General features: G+C 31.4%; 1 protein-coding gene across 1 annotated transcript in view; it reads left to right on the forward strand.

Annotated features, from left to right (window-relative positions):
* LOC148874806 (Beta-glucosidase, GBA2 type family protein) overlaps positions 1 to 8,508 on the forward strand; it is a 29,687-nt gene extending 21,179 nt beyond the window's left edge. Inside the window, exons 16-18 of the mRNA XM_088964172.1 lie at positions 1,981 to 2,042; positions 3,150 to 4,449; positions 8,039 to 8,508. Coding sequence (XP_088820298.1) covers positions 1,981 to 2,042; positions 3,150 to 4,449; positions 8,039 to 8,300 — 1,624 coding nt within the window. The 3' untranslated portion in view covers positions 8,301 to 8,508. The remainder of the gene's footprint in view (positions 1 to 1,980; positions 2,043 to 3,149; positions 4,450 to 8,038) is intronic.
* The last annotated feature ends 6,903 nt before the right edge of the window (positions 8,509 to 15,411 follow it).

A 15,411-nucleotide genomic window follows, 5' to 3' on the forward strand; every position in this document is an offset into this window, starting at 1 on the left:
GTGTTGACCATAGCCATTTTGCTCAGGGCTTAGGTTTCTCATCATCACATTCCTCCTACTGCCCTCTCTAGACACATGCATATGCTTGAGAGAGAGTTGCATTATCGTACAATGTCATACTCTCGGTCGAGTCCTGTTAGAAACTTAAACACTCTATTCTTCTATACCACCTTTTGATAAGTGGTTACATCTTTACTATTCTCCCAAACCACAGTTTCCAAATGATCTATCTCCTACCATAAGGTTTTGAGGGCTGAAAAATAAACTGCAACAGGCTTATCTCCCTGCCTAGTAGCAATCACCTAATTTCCTCAACTGGTAGACTGTAACAACATTCTCGCTCTATGAATAAGTTTCTGCTACTCTGTCCCAAATCTCCTTAGCTGTGTTAGCCCATTGAAAGTTCTTACTTGTATGGGATAACATACAATTGCACAGCTAGGTCATCGTCATGTAGCTCTCTTGTACCCACCGGGAGTAGTTAGTCTCAGTCTTCTTCTCTTCACCGGTGACATACCCCAACTTTCCATGAGCTCCAATAGCCATCTTTGCTAATTGAGACCATTTTAAGTAGTTTGTACCATCCAACTTAATCGTAGTGATGGTCCCTACCCTGAAAGGGTCACTAGCACCTCCTCCGCCTAGTCCCATTTCACCTATGGATTTGTATTCAACTCCATTAACCTTCTATAATTCTTAGAACAGTTTAGGAAATCAATTGGAGATGAAAGAAAAAAGATTTATCCTCTTTATAAGCCCCAACCACCCTCCTAACACCTCAAAAGCTCCCCCCACCAAGATTCTCTTCTCCGTGGGAGCAAGTAGAAGGAAAAGAAGAGGCTACTGCTCCCTCTAGAAACCTCAGAAAAAACTGGGACTTGAACCGCTCTATTCAGAAAATACCAAGAAAACCAAAAAGTAGAGCGCCCCTTGGTCAAAATTGAAAAGTCCTACAATCAAGACTCTTCTCCTTTCTCCAGTTCTTTCTGATTTTGGTGATGGACCCTAGATCTGTTACAAGGGATTGTAGATCCACTAAAAAATATCCAAAAACTGGGCTCTCTTGAAGTCCTCAATCAGCTCTTTAACTCATCATCCAGTTGGCTGATCTAGGGCTGCATGATGGAACAACTAAAAAAACCTCTAAAGATGCCCTAATACCAAGTAGGAAGTGCAAAGCTTCAATCTGATTTGAAACCTGTGAAAGAAAAGAAAGAGAACAGAAGTTTTTGTCTTTTTGCAGAGAAGAGGAGAGAAATTGAAAATAATGGGAAAAGGCCAAAATCAGATCTGGCCGCCCCTTTCATTATCTTATATAGTCACAAAAAAAATATAATTACAATGACAAGTATACCCTTAGTAAGTTGGCTACTACTAATCAACATAAAAAACACTCTTAACGAAACATAAACTAATGGGCCTAGGGCCCAGTAACTCTAACTGAACTTTAAAAACAAAACAAGTGTTATCAGCCAAGTCTCAACAAACATCATCCATTAACATGTTTTGACTGTGTAGGCTGGCCTGCCCGCTAGGCCAGTTTGGACAAACATGAACCCCAAGTCCCCAACAATACTCCGTCTCTGAAAAAAGTTTAGACATCCTGTGTTCTGTTTCAAAATATTACTGTTATGTTAGTTTTATGGAACATAAGTTGTATGCAGGTTACTGAATTTGTTTTTTTTTTTTTTTTATGAGCAAAAACTCATTCATTAAAAAATTAAGAGAGTTACAACAATAGGTTGTGGATACAAAAGAAAAAAGACATCTATAACCTCAAACCACCATCCCTTTTACATTTGAGCACAAAATATTTACTGTCTATTAATCCCTTGCTTAGCCAAACCATCAGCCAAACAAGTTGCACACCTATGTACCCATCTGGGCGAGTTTACTTTGAAATTAATAATATGTGAAAATTTTGAAGTCATTATTGGAGTTGGTCCATGTCATATTCATAATGTTTCATAATGGTTGCAGGTACAAATTTACATTGTTTAATGAACTTTACTTTTTGGTTGCTGGAGGCACAGTTTGGACAGGTACATCTTTTACACTAAAATTTCAGGTCTTCATAGTTTCCAAGTGAGTATGCCATGCCTACACTCTCTCCACACACACACACATTAGCATAGATACTAGCATATTTAATTGGAGCTAAAGTTGCAAAAAACTGGGTGATGCTTTTTTTCCTAATGTTCATAATGCTGCCTTGCCATCAAATTTTCAAAACAAACCTAAAACTGAACCAATGTTATTGTAGATGGGTTGGGAATGCACTTGATAACTTCAAAATGATAGATAAATTTAATGAAACATGAGAAATAGAAGGCAGTATAATGAAGAAAAATAAGATACATGGTTAGGATAGGATTAAAGGAAATGGTAAAGAAAAATAAGTTGGATAAGACAAATTTGGAAAGTCTCTTAAATATTTGGGTCCCATAATTATGGGCATTAAATCATGATAAATGGCGTGGCTTTAACTGCTGTGAGAAAATAGCAAATAAATCTATAATTTTTGTCATAAAAATTTACTATCTTATATTTTAGAATGAAAACTTGAAGTGCTCACCCTTTTATTTATAACCATTAATGGCAAACTTGAGTTGGTAGAGAAAGTTTAGTTTCTTGAAGATCTCCTTTCATAGAGAATCTGTACATTATATGCAATATAAACAATATATTTTATTAAATAAAGCAAAGAATATTAATACTCTGGAACCTGTAGCTTAATAATGTTATTTTGCAATATCTGGTTTAACACAAACCAATGGTTTGATTGGTTTACTGGTTGAACCACCAAAGCTCAAGGACTATGGTCCACAAAACCATGCAAGAAGTACCTGAGTATTGACTTGGAAGCCTCCTATATGTGAATGCAAATGTTGACCTACTTAATACATACACAAATTGGGTGTTGATGGAATGAACCAAACTGGTTTCTTTAGAAAATCTGCTCTATTGGTGTTGCAGTCTTTCCATTTGGAGCTTTAAAATACTGATTTAATGCAAACCTAAGATTCAGCAATTGGCAAAGATGAATGACTTTTTTTTTGTTCAAAATTTGCTACCAAATTGACTGGTATAATTTGTCTGCTTGTACTATTAAGATAGCATCATGATCATTATGTCATTTTCTTATACAGATTCACCATCATCAGATACAGATTTTAGGTCTCACTTTGGTGATTATCAGCACAAATCAAAAAACAGAGAGAATTCAGATGTTAGTGTTACTTCAGGCAAGATATCCGGACAAGGTGCATCTGTAGCGCATACTATACTTAACGATAATGAAAGTACTTCTGCAAATGAAGTTAAAGATAATGATGAAAAAAAAGTCACAAGATCTTTATGCAAAAATTATTCAGCAATATCTCAAGAGAGGAAAAATGGATATATTCCTTTATATCATAGAGCATGGTCAGATCCAGATGATGATGATGTTGGTGGGTTTCTATATTTGGAGGGAGTAGAATATATAATGTGGTGCACATATGATGTGCATTTCTATGCATCTTTTGCTCTTCTTGCTTTGTTCCCCAAAATTGAGTTGAGCATTCAGCGTGAGTTTGCCAAAGCTGTCTTATCTGAGGATGGAAGAAAAGTCAAATTCCTGGCAGAGGGCAATTCAGGAATCCGAAAGGTTAGAGGAGCTGTTCCTCACGATCTGGGCACACATGATCCATGGCATGAAATGAATGCATATAACATACATGATACAAGTAGATGGAAAGACCTCAACCCAAAATTTGTGCTTCAGGTGTATAGAGACTTCGCTGCAACAGAGGACCTGTCATTTGCAGTGGATGTGTGGCCAGCTGTTCGTGCTGCAATGGAGTACATGGAACAATTTGATAGGGATGGTGATGGTCTCATTGAGAATGATGGATTCCCAGATCAAACTTATGATGCTTGGACTGTTCATGGTATCAGTGCTTACTGTGGCTGCCTATGGCTTGCTGCACTCCAAGCTGCAGCTGCAATGGCTCTTCGTGTTGGTGATAAGGACTTTGCTGAAAAGTGCAAAAGCAAATTTGCAAAGGCCAAGTCTGTGTTTGAAGAAAAGCTGTGGAATGGATCATATTTTAACTATGATAGTGGATCAAGCAGCAACAGTAAATCTATACAAGCGGATCAGCTGGCAGGACAATGGTATACAGCTTCTTCAGGCTTGCCTTCCCTTTTTGATGATTTCAAAATTAGAACCACACTCCATAAAATATATGATTTCAATGTTATGAAAGTCAGAGGAGGCAGGATGGGTGCTGTAAATGGAATGCATCCCAATGGAAAGGTAGATCTGTCTTGCATGCAGTCACGCGAAATCTGGACAGGTGTCACATATGGTTTGTCAGCTACAATGATTTTAGCTGGTATGGAGGAACAAGCATTTATAACTGCTGAAGGTATTTTCACTGCAGGCTGGTCAGAAGAGGGATTCGGGTATGTTCTTTTCCTGGTAGATTGCATTTTGGCTAATTTTGCCAACCATTAGAAATGTCCTAGTGTCTGGTTTATTGCATTTTCTGAACACACCCACAAACAGCCCTCACTCCCACAAAAAATGAAAAAAGAAAAAAGAAAGAAAGTTCGATGCTGATTTTTGTTTTGGTTTGGCACTTGGGATTCAATAAGAAAGGAGCTAAAACCTCCACTGCTTTTTGATAAAAAAGAGGTAAAGTCTCTTCTTTTGAATAAAAAGGAGCTTTCTCTGAAGTTTAAGCTAGAAACATTGTACAAGTGGATGAATTTTTTTAGTAACACAGCTTTGTTTGTACATTCAACTACAATAAGTAGATAAGATGTAAAGTTTCCTGGGCCTTGTCCACACACAGCCTGGATGTTTGTGTTCAACCTAAACTCTATGCCAAACATGGAGAGAGAGAGAGAGAGAGAGAGAGAGAGAGAGAGAGAGAGAGAGAGAGAGAGTTGGTGCAGTGGCAGAACTAATATCTTTTAGGTTCCTTTGAATGGTTCATGTCATAGATGTTGTTAGGTAGCTTCTATTTCTGCTTTTACAGGGTATTCCAGTACATTAGCCCACATACTTTTATGCTTTCATTTTTTTTTTTTTTTTATGTTGCTGTTAGCCATGGGTATATGCAACTTTTTCTCGTGTAATACAGTTACTCATATAAGTAGGGAACACACATCCCATTGTTTGATTGCTCCCATTACTGATTTCTCTCTCTCTTTTTTCTTCTTTCTTCCTCACCCAATTATTCAAGGGAGACATAGAAGGGATGGTCTATACTGTTAATTCTGCCTGATTTTCAAGGAATTTTTGGAGATTGATTTGCTACCTTGGGTGCCTGAGAGGATCTCAGAGACTCTACCCAAAAATTGAGGAAAATCAGAGTTCCATAGGCTTCCTTGGGTTGATTGAAGTCTCAAGAGAGTTTGATGTGGCGCTCAGACCTAGATCAGTCTCTTTTACAAGTTTTTGGAGGCAGTTGTGTATTTATGGGCTTCTGGGGATTTTGGAGCGAGTGTCCCAAGTTTCTCATAGTGGATATTGGCTTAGGGTAGTGTTTCACTGTACAGATTTGGGAGATCTTGATTGTAGATCAAGATCTTTAGTATATTGTGGTTCTTGAACTAGAAGTAATTGTGGATTGAAGGATTTGATGGTTGATGGACGCTTTAGGGAATAATTTTATTGTTGATCAAAACTTTATTACATGCGTTGGTGAGGAGAGCCCCAAATGCTGGTGGCCTCTTTAAAATTAGATGGTGCCAATTATCTTGAGTGGGCTCAATCTATACAGATTTGCATAGTCAGGCAAAGTATGCTTGGATATATCATTAATGGTGTGGAGTCTGTGGTCACAAACCCAAGTCATGCCAAGTGGGTCAGGAAAACTACATGGTGATGTCATGGCTTGTCAGTTTGAGGAAACCACATATCAGTAGAAATGATTTCATCATCATCATAATCTAAGTCTTGTCCCAACTATGTGGGGTCAGCTACATGAATCCTGTTTTGCCATTCCGTTCTGTTTAGTGTCATATTCATTGTTAAATTTGAATGCTTAAATCATTTATTATTACTTCAACCCATATCCATTTTGGTCTAGGGTTGCAAATAGATTGAATATCTGAAGTTGATTCAATAAGAAAAATATGTGATTCAAATTTGATATGAATATGATGGATATAAATAGACTCCTATTTGAATTCAATTTGCTTTCATTGTCAGATATCTAATTTGTATTCAATTTGACTCTATCTACAATATTGTAAGAAGATGGAGAGTGAGACTAATGATTGAAGAAAAAGAAGCAATGTTGGGCCATTGGGCATGAGCGTTTGGAAAGAACAAACTTTGTATTGGCACAACCACGATGGATTTAGGAAGAACAAAGAATAAACCTTTGCATTGAATGGAGATGAGAAAGCACTGTTAGATGGTTGGGCCTGGCATGAGCATTTGGGAAGAACAAACCCAGAAGTTACAGTGGGGTTTAGGAAGAATGAAGAAAAAGGCTTTGTATGACTGTATCTCCTGCTAAGTGTGAACACAGATCCTGACTGAAGAAAAACCCTTTCTTTGTTTTTTTGAACATTCTTGGATTTAAACCCTTTTTTTGCATCTAAGTTTTTTTTTTTTTTATCTTTATATTGTCTTTTTAGTCATCATAGAATGTAGCCTAGGATCATTATTGGCCACCTTGGACGAGGTAATTATTGTTTTTTACTTTTTTTCCTTGTGTCAATGATAATGACATAAATAGCCTTGTCTTATTTAGGGGCCTATCCGAATTCAACCCAATTGATTCGTTAATGGTAATTGCATATTTGGATTTGGTATAAACAAATTAGATTCGAATCGGATCAGATCAAAATCTGATTCATTTGCAGCCCTGTTTTGGTCTATCCCTAGCCTTTCTAGCCCCTTCAACTTGCATTAGTTTCTTCTTTTCATAGGTGCTTTAGATGGTCTTCTATGCATGTAACAATCCATCTCAGTTTACTTTCAGATGACTTCACTTCTGACCCTATCCCTTCTAGTTTTTTCCACCCATCCATCATCGGCATATGCATTTCTGCCACTCATTTTCTGGACATGTTTTTTCTTGATTGCACAACACTCTGCTCCATATTGCATTGCTAGCCATAAGATATTAATGTTTATGATTGGAATGTTCACAAGATTATCGACCAAAAAAATTAATGTTCATAAGATAAATCTACTGTTCTGTAGTTAGGTTGAATTTGGTTTTGCATTATAACAGAGGAACACAGATGCTACTAATGTTTTGACTTAGAAGGGAAGGGATGTCCATTTTCCTGAAACTGCTACTAATGTTTTGGAAACATTTGTTTCCATGGCCATTTTCCATGCAGCCAAACATCATAAAATAGCAGTTTTTTCTATGGAATTTTTTTATCAATTCACTTTGCGTGCAACCACCAAAATGAATGTAATATGGTGCACTTGCTTGATAACACATCAAGAACCTTTTTTGGTTTCCGTATCTATAATGCATCCCATTGTTTTGAAAAACCTGAATTTGTTCTCTTATCAATAAAAATTCTCAGTTGACATTAGAATTGTCTTTACTTGTCCCTTAATCTAGGTGTCCAATGCAGTAAAGTTTCACCATTGTATCTTCTTTTAGCAGTAATAAGAAGATAAGAAAAGCCATTACTCAATGTTGGCCAGCTATCTGGGGTCTTGGGATTAGATTTGGCAGAGGTGGCCACTTACAAACTACAACCTGTGTTCTCACGCTTGCCAACCTGAGATTTTATCATTACACTAAGCAATGGTCCCTTGTTTTAGAGCAACGATAATGAAATAATGTATTAATAATACAAAATTGTCAAGTATCAAAAGCATGTTTTAGATGGTCATCAATTAAAAACCAGTTAGGCAGTGACCCCATCGCAAAGCTGTCCATGTACCAAAGTTATAACATTGTTCAGTATGGCAACTCTGACTGACTGTACAGGGTGCTTTGTTGTTCTGGGTATACATGCGATGTGGCAAACTTGATAGATATAACTGTGTCTTCATTATTATGTGCAGGTACTGGTTCCAGACTCCAGAAGGCTGGACGATTGATGGACACTACCGGTCCCTTATATATATGAGGCCTCTTGCAATTTGGGGCATGCAGTGGGCCTTATCTTTGCCCAAAGCAATCCTTGAGGCACCCAAGATCAACATGATGGAAAGGACCTACAACTCTCCACTAGACGTAAGGTCCTCCTTCAATGAAAGAGGTATAAGAAAGATAGCAGCCAAATCAAGGTGTTTTAGCAACTCGGTATTTCACTGTGCATGCTGATTATCATTAGTGATTAATTAGAGAGAAAACGTGGAGTCAATAGAAATCATCTTTTGTAAAGTTTTATACAACTCTGTTTCTTCCCGAAAGCCCTTTTGCAGTAAAACAAAATGCTGCACGGATCGGAAATAGAACAGGAAATAAGTTGCGTTGTAATTCTTAAGTGTTTTAGGCAAGTAATTGATATAAATGAGCCCTTTTAGTTTTCCATGTAGAAGAATGTTAACTCTCCACAATGACCACAAAGGTCCACAACTATTACAGTGACTAGCATGTTTCCAACATCATACACACACAATCTAGCTTACTAAGTCTGTAATTGATAACGTCCCAATGGAACAATTCCTTTTCCTGTCATACAAGGACTAATATGCAACTATCTTTTGCTTCTGGAACACAAAATATTCCAGAAGAATGTTATCAAATGTCATCCGAGTACCTGTTTGTGGCTATCTATGTGGAGTTTCCATCTCTGTAGACTGCAAACAGAATCTTGTAACACTCAATTGATTCAAGTTGTTACAAATCCAACTCATAATGTCTAATTGGTCTAACTACAATCTATGTTTTATCTCAATGAGATTAGCCAAAAGTTTGTATCAAGTTTTATTGTTTTTAAAAAAATTTAAAATGGACATTATATTAGTAAAAATTAACTTTAAATTTAATACAATTTTTTTTTTTACTTTGATAGTAAAAATTTAAAATTAATTGTAAAACTTTATTAATGTAATTATTTCAAAAGGAACTTAAATTGATTTAAAACTATACGTTTTATCAATAATAATTAGTATGATTAATAAGATTTTATGATTAATTATTAATATTACTTATTTTCTAAGTTATTATTTTCTCTTATTAATCTTTTAGATATCTTTTTTACTTATTTTAATGTTTAAAGTTTAACTTAAATAAGATTTGGAAGGTGATGGTTCTATTGAGAATGCGAGTTATTTAGTAGATGTTGTAAGTATTTATTAACGTCCGATGATAGAGATTATGTTAATAAATGCAATATGTATATGTGTATATATATATATATATATATATATATATATATAGAGAGAGAGAGAGAGAGAGAGAGAGAGAGAGAGAGAGAGAGATGGGAAATGGGGTGCTGATATGGACAATTGCATTTTAGTAATATAGAATAATTTGGTTAAATCGACTGGTTTAAAGCATCCACATAATGGACATATAGACTTTTCATAGTAATAATGTGGCATGGCCACATGGCAAGAAATTATCTGTTTTAGTAAAAATTAACCATATCCACTACAGTACTGTCTGTATTAGTTTTTAATCTATTCTATTTCTATTCATACTAACGTGGCCCCGTGCCATCATAAGAAAATCCAGTATGAAATGGTAAGATTTAAGGGATTAAATCAAATGTAATCTGTACATTAATTGTCCCGAGGATAAAACAAATAATTGAGAAAATCCTAAAATGTAAATCATAATTTCAAATTAATGTAAATCAAGAATCTATTTCTAGAGAAAAAATAAAGTATTTTAAAGTAAATCTATATAATAGTAGTGTCAAGTTATCTTACATCCTTTTTTACTGCCATGAAACCTGAAACATAAAATCATTTTGCATACAGTACAGTCTATTAACTTGTATTGTTTAATATTTAACTTTCATAGACCATTATAATCTATTCTATTTCTATCCATATACTTAAAATGAAGTGTCTATATCAATTTATTCTCTCTCTTCTTCAAATTGTTTCCCAGTTCCCTAAAATGTAGTGAATTTTTTGAATTAAAAAAAAATCAAATATGGAGCTATTTAAACTCATCTATAACAAAATATAGTTTTATTTTTATTAGGAAATTGAATGTAATCACTTCCCTATGGAACATGATATACTTTAACACCAGCATTATTATTATTAAATTTTGTGTTGCATTTTCGTTATAAATAAAAAAATAATTATTTTAACAATTATCTTTATTTAATATGTTGAATATATAACATTAGAAATGTTCCCAAATGCTTTTGACAAAATTTTGTCATTTTTTTTGTGTTCTATATTTTCTTTAATGTTCATTATTCAATTATGACATCATGAGTTTCTTTGAAAAATTAGATCATTGACCCACCATATAGATAAGAAAATAGCTTTGCTTTCGAACTAATTTTACATTATATATTCATCTATTTTATATAAATAATTTTTACTTATCACACTTAATTTTTGTTTGACATAATTAATATGTAATTTTTATATATTCTTTTAATTACTTGTACTTATACTTTTTTATTTTTTCAATATTTATTATTTAACTATCTTATCATTGGTCAATCCGTTTGAACCAAACCACTAACCCACCACCCAAAAAGAAAAATAGTTGGATTTTTTGGTTGACATTAAATTTTATATTACATTTTTATTATTGATAAAATCATTTCTTATGTATAGTAGTTATTTTTGTTTTATATAATAAACTAGCAGGGACCCATGTGATGCATAGGCTTTGTTAAGCGAAAGCTAAATAATAGAAACACATAAGAGTATACAATTTTTTTATATTTTGACTTTTTAAATAATTAATAATTATTTATATTTTATATACTACTTTTAATAAATTTTTTACAATAAAAAATTAATAATAATTAATTTCATCTAGGGTTATTCATCAAACCGATGAAAATAACCAATTCGACCAACTCGACCCAAGTTTGTCAATTTTCAAGTATTTCATATCAGCTTAGGTTCAACAATTTCCCAACTCGACCAGGTTGGGTCAATTTTAGTTTAGCCACTTGTAAACCGACCCGACCTAACCATATAATATATATATATATTACTACAATATAATTTTTTAATACAAAAAGTGGGAAATTCTCATATTTCTTATATTAAAATATTTTATATCATAAATTTATTTTTTTAATGTATTTTTTAATAATATCACTAATTTTATAAATTTAAATTTAATTGTGTTAGTTTAATTTTTTAATTGATTAATAGACCGATACAACTCGGGTTGGCTACTTTTCACTAATGGTCAGTCGGTTTTGGGTGACCAACTTCCCAACTTGACTAGGTCGACTTGGTTGACCAAACAAATAAATTAAAAATGAATTTCTAATAAATAATAACAGTTTAATCTTCAATAATTATTGAAATTTATAGAAAAAATACATAATTATTGCAAATGACATTATAATGAAAATATAATAATTAAAATAATTACAAAAATGCAATAAATACTGAAAATATATTAACCTAGTTAATAAATGGTGTAATCTCAAGTAAAAGTTTAATATCTAATAAATATTACAATAATTAAAAAAATACATAATTAGTAAAAACAATTATAAAAAAAATACAATAAGTACAATAAATAAAATTTAAAAATTTAAATAACAGTATTTTAATGTCCAATATTTATTAAAAAAAATTTCTGTTAAATAAAAAAATATATTTATACATAATTATTGAAAATATATTTATAAGGAAAATACAATAAATAATCACTAAAAATACAACAAATATTAATTTAAGTATGTATAAATATATAACAAATGTAGACTAAGATTTCAAATTTATTATTAATAAATATTATTTTTCTGAAAGTAATTTTATATAATTATTAATTTATATAAGTGTACAATATTATTTAGTTATTTAAACATATCATTATTTAAATTTTTAAAATATTAATTATTTATTGAATTTAATAATCAAGAAAATTATAATTTACACTATTATTACAATTTTGTTATTAATTTTGTAAAATATTATAATAATACTATTTTGAATACTGTGAAATCTATTAAATTTGTTTTTATACTTTTAAGATTTTTTTTAAATTTATTACATAATTTCATTACTTTAACTATTTAAAATTTAGTTTTGTTAAATATTTCATTATTTTTAATATTTAGTTGTTTAAATATTTAAATAATATGTAAAATATTTAAACTTTTTCGTTATTTGAATTTTATTTATTTTGAAGTCATTACATAATATTAAATATTTTTTATATAATTATTTAGTTATTTTTAATATTTTGTTATCAAGATATTTAAGTAATAATTTATTTTTAATGTTAAATTTTTATTATTTGAATAACATTTAAATTAAATAATCCATAAAATTATATTGTTAGTACATAATTTTTTGATGAATTTTGTAAAAATATAACATTATTAATGATATGAATATTATTAAATCTATTGGAATTGGTTTTGTGTTTTAATAAATATTTTGAAGTTATTATATAATTTTGTTATAATAATTAAATAATTTTTTAAGTTTTTTTTTTTTTTAATTCAAACTTTCTTTAGATAGATATAGTTACAAAGTGGAGGAGATGATAAATAGGAGTTAGAGATAATTTAGGAGAAAGTAGGAGATAGTGGTGCCACTTGGCTAGACATTAGAAAAGCAAATCTCTCTTTCTTTATCTATTGGTTGCTTTGAGATAATTTAGCCTATGTTATTTCCTTATTGGTTTAATGGCCAATTATGTGGAATTAAAAAAATACAAAAGTCAAGAAGAAAATGAAATTAAGAGGGGGTTTGGAGCAAAGAGAGGCATGATAACATGGACAACCTTGCTTTATATATATATAGAATAGATGTATTATATTATAAATGTACCCAATATTTTATTTTTTTATAAATATATAACATTAGACATATGTACGGATTTTTTTATTTTTTTAAATTTTTGTGATTCTTTGTATTTTCTTATTTTTTTAATTTATTATTTGACTATGATATCATTTCATTTCTAGATTGATTTTAAATTTGGCATTCCATTTTCATCATTAATAAAAATACTTTTTACATTTCATACTTATTTTTGTTTAATATAACGAATATACAATATTAGAGGTATGCCCTTTTTTGTATTTTATATTTTATTTATTTTAATTTTTTATTATAGAATTATGACATTATTGATTAACCCATTTGACCTCAAATGGTTGAATTTTTTACCCACCACCAGGAGGGAAGAAAATGGTTTTGTTTTCAAATTTTTAGAATTTAATGATGAGAAACATATATCTTAAATATAGAATTTAATGTGAAAATATACCTTGGATATGAGATTTAATGAGAGAGTACAGAAAGATAATTTTATTTCCAATTGGTTTTAAATTTTATATTCCATTTTCATCACTAATAAAAATATTTCCTATTTATTATACTTATTATTGTTTAATATGTTGAATCTGTTATGTTAAAAATGTTTCCAATTTTTTTAATTTCTATATTTTTTGTATTTTATCTATTTTTTGAATTTTGTTATTTAATTTTATAGCAATATTGGTTGGCCCATTTGACCCAAAAGGGTTAATCCCACTCTCAAAAGAAAAGAGATAAAGGTAATCATCTCCACCTTCAAGAAAGAAATATTATGGGATTTAAATTAATAATGATTTTTTTTTCTAATCTTATTTTCTAATACAAATAAAAGACTCGTATATTTAAAGTGCCATTTGATAAGTCTTTTTTGAAATATCTTCTGGAAGATTTGACAGCCAAAAGACAATGTGAGTTTTTAGATAAAGATCTTGGTGGCCTAGAGACCATTTGGTTCGAGACACGTCTTTCCATATGAAGATGAGACGAAAAAAAAAGGCGAGAAGCTCTATTCCTAACTTCTTGAAATAAGCTTGAATTGAGCTTTTTGTGTCTTTTTAGGGCAACCAATCAGACTTCTAAAAAACTGACAGCCCATGCAAAAAGATGCACCTAACGGACCTAAATTTATAAAGACTTTTATATGTAAATTAATGTAGGTCCTATTATTATTTTAGATAAAATGAGTCATTAATTATAAAGTAACCTAATTTATCACTAGCAATGTATCTCAAATAAAACAATAGTCATAATTTCTCTACAGGGGATCATTACCTTATATTTAATCATTCTGAATTTCAGTTGTTACCAAACGAGTATTGTTCCAACTTCCAAATCCAGGCAGACCAGGCCTAATCATTACAAATCATACTCAATTATAACAAAATTGTACCATATCATCATAAATTGTACTCGATTATCTTAAACTGAAATTGATACCAAGCTACTAAACACTCGCAAACTACCATTACGAGATACAATGTTTTAAAAATTGATTTAGAATCGGAACTACTTTCACTATTAGTTTTTGGGTTAACGGTTTGACAATTCGATTTAAACATATTGTCCATTTCAATTTAAAAATTAAAATAAAAAATGCAAAAACATGTTAATAGCTTGACCACCTAGGTCAGTAGGTTGTTGATTAAATCAATGATTCTGGGTCAAACGGTCTGACCATCCAGATCAACAATGGTTTGAAAACCATGACGAACTATGTTCCATAATTACAGACAACTAATCAACTATCACAATTTGATGCTCAAATGGTATGAACTAACCACTTACAACAGTTCACCAAAACAACTTTTGGAAAATATGGTACACACACTAATTCATATATAATCAACCATTGCAAATTAGTATGTATTGCTATAAGCTTATAATCAATTGCTACAAAGCCCAATAGGTAGATAGGATATAATAGACTTTTGATGAATGCATTATTTGATATTGATTCAACCGTAATAATTAGTACATTTTCTCATATTTTTTGAATATGAGATCTGACTATAAATCTCATTTCAAAGCAAGGTTTTTAAAACCGAATTTGTCAGGGAATCATTCTGGGTCTGGTTCGTAAGTCAGTCGTATTGTTTGAATTGAATGAACGATCTGTTGTACAAAAAAATAAAAAAAAAAAAAAATTTAAAATGATTAAAAACCGTTGTCTGAATTGACAGTTCAATTGCCCAAATCAACGGTTCACTGATCAAGTCAATGGTTTTTGACCAAAAAAAAAAAACGATTCTGAGCTGAAATGGATCAAGTGACCAGTTCCTAGTTTTTCTAGTCTGACCGTCTGCTCTGGTTTTGAGGATATTGTTCTAAAGAACTAAGGTTAAAAGCTGTTTTTCAGAAGTGCAGTGCTCGACGTTCAGGAGTAAGAGCTTAGAGAAAGAAGGAACATAGAAATAGGTAAATAACCTTTTTACTTGTCTATGTAATCCAAGCACGTGGACATGGAAATTAGGTGCCCAGCCGCACCCTTTTAGGTGACTAGC

This window comes from Nelumbo lutea, chromosome 1 (genome assembly GCF_056320005.1).
Source record: "Nelumbo lutea isolate HS-2025 chromosome 1, American lotus-T2T, whole genome shotgun sequence".
NCBI classification, from domain to species: Eukaryota; Viridiplantae; Streptophyta; class Magnoliopsida; order Proteales; family Nelumbonaceae; genus Nelumbo; species Nelumbo lutea.